Source organism: Drosophila virilis, chromosome X (assembly GCF_030788295.1).
Source record: "Drosophila virilis strain 15010-1051.87 chromosome X, Dvir_AGI_RSII-ME, whole genome shotgun sequence".
Lineage (NCBI taxonomy): Eukaryota > Metazoa > Arthropoda > Insecta > Diptera > Drosophilidae > Drosophila > Drosophila virilis.
The window spans coordinates 26328617-26340874 of record NC_091543.1 but is presented as its reverse complement, the minus strand read 5'-3'; the positions used below and the strand labels follow the sequence as shown (position 1 = coordinate 26340874).

Sequence of the window (12258 nt, the reverse complement as noted above, 5' to 3'; positions counted from 1 at the left end):
TTGCCAGCTGTTGATTTGCTGTACTTTTCTCTTCGTCCTCGATGCGAGGCGCTAATCGCTTCTGCTCGAAGCCAGAATCGGTTACACTGAATCTGTCTCATAATTGATATGCGTTGTGGGTGGTGTGAGGAATGGAGTGGGAGAGGGGCAGGGAGGGAAGAGGTGACTGTGCGGGGCATACACGTGCAAGTGTCAGTCCAATGTCTTGTCCCCGTATATTCCTTATCACTACTTTTGGCGAGTGTTTCTAGGCGCAGCTCCCGTGCATTCTATACTAAAGTACTGCTGCAAATAGCACTGGAAATGGAAGCCGAAGGGATCGCAGAGCTTTACTCTCATAAGCTAGTTTCGAGCTACATTACATCGCAATGCAGTTTTCTATTGCTTTAAAATGTGAGCATATACGAAAAAAAAATAACTAAATTTGGCATAGCTGCAATCATTTTTGCGACCATCACAGGATATAAGAGTTTCCCACTCATTTCAGTTGAACTTGTGAAACTTGCCAAGTATTTATCATTGTCATTAGAAGTAAAATGTTATTTGCATATTTTGGAATATATTACGTTAATATATGAATAAGCAAGTTTGAGAATAATATAAATACATTGCTTTTAATTATTAGCTTGAGTATAACGTGTAAGCGTCGCTTTAACCACAAATTATGCGAGCGATTATAAAATTAAAATAAACCGCAAATGAAGCATATGAAAGTCAACTTTACTTAAGAAAACTTATTAAAACCACAATAAATAAATATGTTTGTTTAGTGACCGCGGAGCAGGCATGCTTGAAGAATTCAAATTAATTTGCAGCTGTTATATAAATATATTTACACATTAATATTTATATGTACATATACACCCATATGACATAATAATCATTATTAAAGCGCATCATCTAAAGTGACTCAGGTTCTTGGAGCAGGCAAAAACAGACAATTGTCTGAAATTTAAATACAACTGGCTGCCCCATCAAAATCCATTTAGCAATGATTAATGGATTTGCTGTCGTTATATTCATTACTGCACAATAATTACACTTTAGTTTTTAATGAGCCAACTCATTCTCGGCGCATGAGCATACGTTTTGCCAACACAAGTGACCGAAAATTTGACATTTACTGCAAACAGCTGTATGTGGCAGGTCCAAGAAACCGAGGCAAGGCGCTAGTTTGCTAATTGGCTGGCAAGATTGGGAGCACATAAAAACAACAGATTTGTTGTTATTGTTCTTATAGATCTGTCGAAGGTACAATACACACTGCTGTGATTATTAACTAATTATTTAATTTGATTTTAAGTTTTCTTAAAATGGTGAGACATTACAGTTTTCAAGAATTATTAACACAACTCATTAAAATCCAGGCAATTGTGACAACAGTTGTTCAAAACGAGATTTCATTTCATTCGATTAATTTGCTGGGTCATTTTAGGATACCGATATGTATTCTGAAAATTTGTTTTAATCAAAATATGACGCTCCACATTCTCGGTAATAGCTTATGCGACCCTCGGCGAGTGCAAATAAACTAACGTAATTGCAAAAAGATTTGCGTATGTATTTTGAGTTTAATTATAATAATTATTGTCCTGGGACTAATGCCTTACAATGTAAATTGTGCTCAAGGGCGGCTGCATTTGCTGCTTACAAGATGAAATTTCCGTCGTGCTTTATCTCGATGCGCTTTGCCGTCTGCATGTCCTAACCAGACCAGAAGCAGACCAGGAACCGCTCAGTTTCCCCCACCACGGCAGGCGACTTAATTGAGAAAGAGATTTGATTAATTTGCATGCCATAAACAATTTTCAATTTGTTTATGTGCTCAAAGTGAAGCCTGGCTCGTAATTAAAGCAAAGCTGCTGCAGCCTCGGCAACGCACACTCAGCAGCCAACCCAGACGAACCCTCGGGCACCCGATTCGTCGCCCGTAATCATGCAAATGAATTTTGCACTGTGGCACAGGAAAATAAAAAAAAAAATAGAAAAGGAAATGTCGCCAAGGTAAGCAGATTAAAACGCCTTTGACTTGGCAATGTGCAGCAATCTAGACGTTCATCTAGTCTTTGCATGCAAATGAATGCGCGTTGCATGCAGCCGCAGCAGGAACGAGGAGCGTTTTCTGAATGTGTACGTCTGCGTGTGTATGTGCGTGTGCGCGCGTGTGTGTGTGGTAAATACATGTTTATCCAATGTATTTATGTACAAACAATTACGCGTTCATTTTTGCGACTTTTGAGTGGCACACACATACATACACACACACACGCACACTTCGACAACAATGGCCGCCGCGTCAGCGACAATGGCAGCTAAAATGGCGGCAGCGACTGCTTTGAAGTTGATGAAACGTTTGCCTACAATTGCTGGCAACTGCTTTTGGCTTTGTTTTATTTTATTTGGCTGGGTAAGGCATGGTTTGGTTCTGTTGTGATTACGTTCTGTATATTCATATGCATAATATCCTTGACCCGTTTGCGTGTCTTGCGCTTTTGTGCGTGCCAGGAAGTTAAACAGGCAAAGGCCTAGCCATTGGCAGGCAGTGCGTGCCTGCAGCCCGGCCACACTACTCGCATATTTTACATAAAACACATACACACACACGCACAGGTCTTATGCCCATTTGATATGCAAACAATCCATGCAGTTAACGACTTTCACATAAATATTGAGAAATCTTAAAGCTCGCCTGAACCCAAGCACAACACAGCAAGCAAAATACAGCTAAACAAAACAGAAGCATTCCTTATAGCAAAAGACACGATGAGAGGGCGGATTAAACGCTCTCAAAGCAGAACCAAAGTAATTAAAGTTGAAGCTGGCATGAAAAAGGCATAATATAAAACATAGTGTCAAGCCAGGCCATGAACTTATGCGTACTTTAATTAAAATCAAGCATTTATGTAATTAAATGTCTGCTTTCTTAGACTCTAAAATTTCTTTTTATTAGGAAGCCCAGCAAATTCGAATTAAAGAGCAGCGTGAAGCTCAGTAAGCACATCGTGGACACAAATTTAAACTTAAAAACTTACGACAAGTTTTTCTTAGGAAGCTCTTCTAAGTCTACCCTAACCTAGTTGACTCAAGGGGTTTTTATTATTATAAAAAATATTGATTGCGTTTTTTTTTATCAGTAGCAATCTTTTCTTGAGTTAAGACTAATTGCGAATCATAATGCATCAATCAATAAACATACGTTAAGTGCGTATTCAAATAAATGTCAACCAATTAAAATTAATTTATTTTAATAAATATCAAATTATTTTTAGTTAAAATTAAAGCTGAAATTCTAATTTGCTTAAATGCCACTTTAAATAGAACCACAATTTTAAGATACTAAGTATTACGCATTATTTATTCTTATATTTTAAAATTTTTAACAACTCTAATTACTAATGGTAATGGGTTTAGTTGCGAATGTGAACAAGTAATGTGAGCTGGCAATCTATGAAGAGCATTTTAAATTTTACCCAATTTCAAAATGCATGATTTGTATCTATTTGAGTAGATGATTTTTGATTTGTTTGGGCATGGTATGGGTTGCAACTGTATAAGGCCATAAACAATTTACGGTCTGTTTGCTTAGCCTTCTGTTGCCAATTTCAAGTTCATTGGCTAACCGAAGTGAAAGCTGGAGCTCGGTCTATGCCTTCTAAGTGGCAGCAATGTGGGAACAGTTCGTTAAGTTGTGTTGATTTGCCTGGCAATAAAATTGGTCACACCCGCCCAGCTGAGAATGCTCTAAGTAGGAGTCGTGTCATCGACACGCTGAGGTGAAAGACAAACAACTTGATGCCAACTTGTTAACAAAGTGCTGCCACGACCTAAACGACCTACTCCGACAAGGACCTTCGGCAGCTTCTGCCTGTCTATGCAAAACGCAAACAGAGTCGGCGACTTCTTGCAGAAATATGCTGTTGGCTACCTTGACAAGACAATTGACTGGAAAATGTTGTTAATGAACTTTGTGCGACATTTTGATTAGCTGTCAGTTGTTGGCTGCAGGGCTGGTAATGTCTGCCCCCCCCCTTGCACTCTGATAGCTACTCCAGCGATCCTGTCCTGTCTGTCCCATTTAGGGTCAACAAGTGTCGAGCGCAGCAATGATGGATGTCAAAGTTGTTCGGTCGCCAAGCAACTTGACACACATTTTTTATTGTGTCTTTGCTGCTACAATGCTATTTTGTCACACTGTGATAAAACACTGAAATAATAGTAGCAACAACAATAGCAACAGCCAAATGAAACAATAAAAGCAACAAAAATGACCGGCTGCAAAAAAAGTTTTTTGCGGAAAAGTTGTAAACTTAATTTATAGTTTTTAAGCAGCCGCCGGCTGGAGTTGTACTCTGGGTTGGGGGCGCAGCTAGAAAAATGTGTTTTGCTGCTATCGTTTGGGTGTTGCTGTAGGCGTGTCACCACACACCCATACACCCACATACCCACACACACACACACACTCTCTGTTAACTATATATATGTGTGTGTTCCTCTATCTATGTATTTGTAAATATTCACATTTCATTCCAGCCTTAGTGCCTGGAATTTCCAAATGAAATATTTGACTTTTAGTCCAGAAAGTCGGCTAAAAGTTACGCAAACAGACTGTGACGTTGCCGCCCACCCACCTACCCACTGCCTACCCACCATCTGGCCACCATCTTGTACCCCTATTTACCCTACCCTTGCCCCAAAGGCACAAAATATGCATTAAGTTAAGAGTATGCGTCGTTTTAAGCACCAAGTTTGCACATCACATTCGCTACCCCATTCGCGTTTGCTGTATATTGGGAGGCCATAGCCCCATAGTTGGTTCGCGTCTCAAACGCTTGCAATCTATTAAAAATCTTTTCGGCAGGGCACACAATTTGCACATTTAATGAACGTCCACCTTCTGGTGCTACTTCTCCTGCCGCAGCTCCTGGTCCACCCACTGCCTGCGTAAAGGTTCTTGGCTCTCAAGTACTGACTATAATGATGTGTGCGCAGCGTTGCATTGCAATTATAAACGGCTTCTGTATTTGGAACACTGATCGCCATGTCTCCTCCTATCTTCTTAGCTTACACCATCTTTCGTCAACGACAATTAAAAGACTTATCGATCGCTCAGATAATAATTTTTATATCAGATGGTTTCAGTGATAAGGTCTGAATCTCAATCTTTATATTTTTATGTGTATATTAAAATATATGTAATTATGTACTTACCCAAGAATTTACATAAAAAATCCCAATTATTTTATGGCCATTAACACATAGGAGGGTGGTTGATTTTGTTACCACAGCTGAAAGAAAACGAGAAGTAAAGAGCGTATTAGAGAATAAGAGCACCAAAGAATGGAAAGGAAAGGAGGAGATTGAAACCTGAAAACTATATTTTTAACTTATCACTTATAATCAAAGCATGAAAATCTGTAAGTCATACTTGAATTCATGAGAATTTGCAGAGAAGCCAGAAGAAAACTTGGTCTACGTTTTGTATACACGTACACGTGTATATATATATATATATATATATATATACATAAATGCAAAAATGACACATGCGTATAAATTGATGCTAGGACTCAACTTGCATTTCCGCTTGTTTGTCACCTGTTCTCAGATTGATGGTATACGTACATTGTAATCAATGTCTGTGAAGTTTGCATTCGAAAAAGTAATCTGTTCTCAGTTTTGAATTTCGTTTAAGGTTTACATTTATAATATTTTTTACAAAAACAAACAAAAGAAAACATATAAAATAACCAAAAAAAAAAAAAAAACAAAAACAACAACAACAACAGCAGCAAAATGATGGGAGATGCAGTGCGGCAGGGTGAGCAGAGCAGAGCAGTTTGTCCGCTGGGCGACTGCCAGGCTCTGCTAGGACAGTCAGAGTTGTTGGGCCACCTGTTCAGCGAGCACCTAGTGGAAACGCCTACGATGGCGGCTAATTTTGGGTTGCGCATGCGCAAGGTGCGAACTGGGGAGTGCACCTTGCTGCTGATGGTGCATCAGCAGCTGGTTGCTGGCCACGATCATTGCCTGGGAGTGCTTAACTGGACGGGTGATGGCAGTCGAAATCTGTCGCCGCCACAGCTCAATCTGCCGCTGTGTCATCGATCATTGTGTACCTGTTTGCCAGTGTTGGTAATGGTCTGCAAGACTACATGGCCGGGTCTGCTCTTGAACTCCGAACAGTTTGATAATGATGGCTCCAGCATGGGCTATCTGTATGTGTTCTGGCTAGTGGCACCTGTGACACAGCGCCCCGTCTGCGCCACGCTGGGCTTCCTCAACCGGGAGCTGCAGTGTGGGCTTCGCGTTTGTCGCCAGCTACGCAATTTTGCAACCCGCATGCACATTAATCAGTTCCTGCTGGGCGCGGATAGGCACTATCTGACGTTGAGCGAGAGCCAGATGGATCAGATGTGCAGCCCCAACGAGGGTGGTTCCTTCCTCGAGGTGGTCATTGTAGATGGCGGCTATTAGCCAGAATTGAAACGAAATGGAACGAATGAAACCTGGAAAACTTTTGCTTTGCACGCATTTGAATATTTGTAAATTTATGCAAATTACATTTGATTATAAAAGATGAAAACAACAAAAAACAAGAAAAAGAAATGTAATCAGCAAGTTTCATTTGATTTTGGCTTTGGATGCCCTGATGGCTGAATTGTGGTGGGGAGGGGAGGGTGGCACTTGTCAGCTGGGCTCACATAATGAGCCAAAACTTTTCCGCTTAGTGCAGTTTACGGCGCTTAGTTCTGTTAATAAGCCAAAATCAATTTGGAGTTGACTTGAGCTCAGTTCTGGTCGCTTCTTCTTATTTAGTTTTCCATGCTTTTTTTTTCGTTTTCCTTTTTATTTTTTTAAGCACGAATTTTGCAAGTTTATTGCCACATTTGTGAGGCGCGCGCATTATTGATTTCGGTTGGCACTTTATTGCCACTTGCCTCGTTGCGCCATTTTGACCCGTTGCCTCTTTTTGGGCTCGGGGCCGAGGACCATTTTATGAGCGCAACAGCCGATGGCGCGCCGTGAAGCTGGAAATGTGCCATAAATTACGGTGTTTTATGTCTTGGCAGTCAGTCAGACAGACATACAAACACACAGATCAAATCAGATCTGATTTCCGAACAGAATATAAGTGATTTCCCAAAACTGGCTGTCTGCAGGGGTTTTAGCTGTTCCGTGTTGTGCCTAAGTTCAAGCTGGATTCAGAGCGTGCTTAATATATTCGTTTTTCAATAATTGCCCATATTTATTGCCGTGCATTTGCGAACTAGTTCTTTTATAGTAGAAGCGTTCTTGCTTAAATGGCTTAAATGGAACGGCGAATTTATTTCGCTACTTAAATTCTGCAGACTGCACCCAATTATATTGAGCTGCATCTATTCAAAAGAGCTGGTAAATCATGTCGTAAAGTACCAAGCCACATTTGGTGAAAACCAAAGGCTATTTTTCGAACTGGCAGAATGTATCGGATCAGATGTCCCAACTGACAAGCTCACAAGCCAAGTAGCTTGCTCAATAAGCCAAACACATTTTACCCACCTACTGAATCGCCAAGCGTGCGCTTATGCCTAGTGGACCACAACCTCGCAAAGAACAACAAAGGCTGATACGACATCAGCGTTGACAGCGTTTCTCATATTCGCTACTTGAAATACTAATATAACACGGCGACATGTTTACGATGCATTTGTATATGTATACACATTCACATCCGCATCCGTATCCGCTTCTTTTACTGCATAGTTTTATGTGAAAGCCTGTTGGCATGTTCCCATTGAGCAGAAATCACAAAAAACCCTGGCTCGCTATCCATTTATATCCCCTAGGCCTTTTGTTGGCATAAATGTGTGTGTCGCTGCGTGCTTCAAAACGACAACATCCCTTAGGTGGGGCGACGCCAATGCCAATGCCAATGCTGACATCGACTCCGACACCGAGACATAAAGGCTAAATGGAACTTGAACGAGCGCCGAGTGGCACATGCTGCCAGGTGGGGGGTTGTTAGAAGCCATGCTTTGATAGCAGATGGAAATAACTGACAACGCCGGCCAGTGGACGAACCACTTCAGTCATTTAGCGCTCGTTAAAATATACCCGAATCGCACACGGCTATTCAATTGGAAAACTCGATGGGATTCAATTGAACCGACAAGTGCATAATTACGGAACCAGTGCGACTCAGAACTCTGGAACGGCACCACGCACTCAAAAATGCGAATCTGGCTCTCAAGCTGAGTGGAGGCAATGGGCCACAGTTCCAGCCGGTGAATGCTTAAATGAAGGCACGTATAGCGACCTCATCCTATGTCTGATTATTCGTTGGGCTTATCCAACATAATATAATACATTTGCAGTGCTTAAACAAGAGTTGAGTTGAGGTCACTTCAACTATCTACAAGTATAAACATTGCTGCTGTTTTAGTTGAGTTATATATACTTGTATTATATTTGTAAGAGTATCTTATCTTCGCTTTGCTAAAACTAGCTGTCGCAGATTGTCTAATATCCTCATATTGTCGTTGCCCTTGTTCGTGTCGGGAGACTATCAAATGTTGTGATGTCCACGGACATTTGCCTGAAGCTTGACTGAGATGTTGTTTCCGGGCAGCTGTTGGGCTATGGATACACAATCCAATTGCTCTAATTTATATTGGCTTGTTGTTGGTTTCCCTAGCCGACAACAGAGCTATATTTTCTGTATTTATATGCTAGATAAGAATTTAAGAATTTAAATATGTTTCATGTTAAGATAACAAGAAAATTTAAACTTTCCACGGGTGGATTATGGATGGATAGGTTATGTATAAAATTTCAGGAGCGCGGTCATCCTCGGGGAAGGCCGGGTAGTACTCGCTACAATATATATAGATATGGCTTATGAATTACTATAACTAGCTTCACAAATGGAACCTAAGGAATCTCGTGTCTTTCAACAGTCTTTGAACTTTGTCATGAATATACACACAGAATGGCAACATCAGGTACTATTAAGACGGCAAATCTTTGGCCCCTCCAAAAGTATGGCACCTGGATGAAGCGGCAGGCAGTCCGTTCGTCCTGCCACTGGAGTAAAGCTTCGCTGCTGTCAACGTGCTCTTGCTTGCTGTGCATGTCTTTGTGGTTTTTCAGGCGCTTAACTATAACAACAGAACTTAACACCTTTTGATCGGCAGGCAGCGGCAAAACACGATGGTAGCCGCGCGCTCAGATATCTATATGTGTGTGTGTGTGTATGTGCGTGTGTTTGTGTGTGTGCGTGTAGTTATGGCACAGAATAAATTCCTGTAAGCTTTCTGGAGAGCGCATAACAGCAGCCCGCAGACATTCGTGTGGAGCAGCTCGTTATTCATAAACTTAATGCCAAAAAGAGCATAATTTTCATTTTGCCGGGTTTCCGGTTTGCTTTACTTTCCCTTTGGAAGGTGGGACCGTCCTTCAACCCCCTTCAATATGTATATGCAAGCGTGTAGGACTAAAGTACACACGGCAAGTAAAAGCCAAGCATTGAGCCAAAAGCAGCAGCAGCGACAAAAACACCAATAAACTTGTACTCATGTGTAGCAGCGGTAAGTGGGAATTATATAAACATATACATCAGTGAGCAAACACTTGCGGACGCACACAAGCACACACTCACATATACACAGCCGCATACCACATAGCATACCACATACATAGCTAGCAGCTGGCAGCTGGCAGCTGTTGCTGCGTCTTATCAGCGTTTAGATCGACAACGTGCCACATGCAACACGGCGTATGAGCAATATGTAAAAAAAAGTAACGCTAAAATACATATGGCTGCTAAGTAAAATAAGGCGGACAACATATGCTTGTATGCAAGGGCATGCGTGAGCAAAATGCCCTTGGTATTTGTATTGGCATGAAGGTCAAATGATTTGACAACTAAATCCGGCCCCTACAAATAGGCCAAAAATCAAGGCCGTGAACTTGTTCGGGTTCGTGGCATGGCGAATAGGTGTCAGACGACTTCGCTGATGAATTGTACCAAAAATCTGTTTGGATTTCATATGATTTTAATAAAACTAGGGTTGAATCGCCCTCAAACCAATTCTGAATTTTAAATAAAGCTATGCCACATTAATCCCCTCTGATACAAGACATACCTTCATATTTATGTTAAATGTACATGTACACATATAATTCAAAATTGTGCTTAAGAACACACTTTTATAATATTTTAACAAATTTCAAACCGATTTACACGCAATTTTTTGAAAAGAATTGAATCGCAAATCTGAAATATATCTGTTATCGGTCTGCATTACCTACCCAACTCGAATTGAAATGCTAACGGACCAAACTGGTATTAAACGAATCAAATAAAATGCAATGAGCAGCCAGCCCGAAAGCTTGTTGCCATTATGAGTAACTGGGAATGTGAAACCCGCGCTAAGTTTTTTTTATTTTTTATTTTTTTTTTTTTTTTGTGACTTTCTTCAGTTGCAATTGCAGCCAAAGGGTTTGCCTGAATGCACGCTGCCTCGCTGCTTGTCATATTTCTGGGACCCTCCCCGGCGACCAGGAGAGCCGCCCGCACCACTCGACGCCGAATGTGTTGAAGCGCCAGCTTCATTCGCATCATTCGACATTTGCTCCATTCGCTCCATTCGCTTCGTTCGTTACGTTCGGCCCCTTCGCAATTCAATTATGCATTCCGGCAGCGTGTCAGGCATGTGCCCCGCTCACGCCGGGCCGCCCACGACCGTCAAGAGTCATCCTTGCGCTTTGCAATGCAACTAAAAAATTTCTGTTACATTCCGCATTCAGGTCATTAATACGCCATCATCAGCGGGTGGGCAGCTGACAAAGCGTGAGCCAAGAAGTCACCAGCGATGCATCAGTCATGGGGCATGCGGCATGTGGCATGCGGTATGGTATGTTAGCTTGCCCGGCGCCCTGTTTGCTGTCTACCGGATACGCACGGACGGACAATTGGAATGCAGTTGACGCTGCTGCTCGCGTCGCTGCTTGCAGCTTGCACTCTTGTTGTTTTTGTTGATGATGAAATGTTGCACGCACGGCTGCGCGCTTGAGTGAAATAAGATGAAATGCTAATTATGGCAAAACATCCGAATACTGTTGCGATATGCACACACACCCACCCACACGCAAGAACGCGGTCATATGTTCATTAGCTAATTCTGAAAATTATGTGTATGTTGCGAATTACTCAGTATTCGCACAGCTGCAAAGCGATAAGTGCATTTAAGCAGCGTTAAGTAGCACGGAAACAGTTGACTTAATTAGTGAAATCGATAATTTTGGTGTCAACGTGTAGGCTGATATTGCATTCCATTTCACTCATGCATTGCATTCCATTTCACTCATGCATATTCGCTCGCTCACATTTTCATTCAGTAGGAAGTGAGTCAAAGGAAAATGTTTAAGCATGCAAGGAAAGAACATTTTTATAATTTATTAGACTTCACAAGTTAACAACAAATTAACCGAAACCTTGGCCGCTAAGCCCCAAGAGAATTGACAGCTTGAGTCGATGAAAGGTCATGTCGGCTGCTTATTTTGCAAGTTCTGGAAACCGCATTGAAGTGGCAACATCTTAAGATTAAAGGACTATGCAAATATGCATGATCCAAGCAGCCCCTGCACACTCGTTCTCATCACTGTTGCCTGCTGTCAATCGGCTTTCGTTCTTACTTGAATTGAAAATTGAATTTCCTACGCCAATAAATGCACACAAGAATCTTGCTAGAGACCAATTGAAAGTCGTTTTGTGGATCGGGATGTGGATGCCGATGTGGATGTGAATATGGCTGGGAATGTTGATGGTGTGGAGGGCACTTCGCTGGGGGCACGCAAAATCAATCAAACAAAACGGACTGACACTTAGACAGACGATTAGGAAACAGCTAAAGCGAACCAGCAACTTGATATGCAAGTCAGACATCAGGGCAGCAGAGTGAACACCCAAGAGACAAGCTAGAAACAATAGAAGCTGCAGAGCCACATCGAGCAGATGCTCGATAGTTGATAGAAGATATCTGATACAAGCTAAGGAGTAAGGATTCTGTCATTGTTTCGCTCAAACGCACAACAACAGAGCGTTAAATTCAACTGCGATAAACAAAACTACAATTTCTTCATCAAAATTAGAGTGCTTTAAGCGAGAGTGCGCAACTATAATATACCCTATTGCCGGGTGTTTACAAAAACTATCGATGCCAATTTAAGATTTTGTATTGTATGGATGTTACCAACAATCCCAATAATATCACATTC

At 41.5% G+C, this 12258-nt stretch overlaps 1 protein-coding gene across 1 annotated transcript; it reads left to right on the top strand.

The window, feature by feature from the left end:
• The first annotated feature begins 5712 nt into the window (after window positions 1-5712).
• LOC116652029 (uncharacterized) lies at window positions 5713-6608 on the top strand. Its single transcript, XM_032439726.2, has one exon. It carries the CDS (start codon window positions 5794-5796, stop codon window positions 6472-6474), a length of 681 nt encoding a protein of 226 aa, XP_032295617.1. The 5' UTR covers window positions 5713-5793; the 3' UTR covers window positions 6475-6608.
• The last annotated feature ends 5650 nt before the right edge of the window (window positions 6609-12258 follow it).

What these genes read in the sequence shown, in the direction of transcription:
- LOC116652029 (XM_032439726.2), top strand. Translation starts at nt 5,794, where the DNA reads ATGATGGGAGATGCAGTGCGGCAGGGTGAGCAGAGCAGAGCAGTTTGT.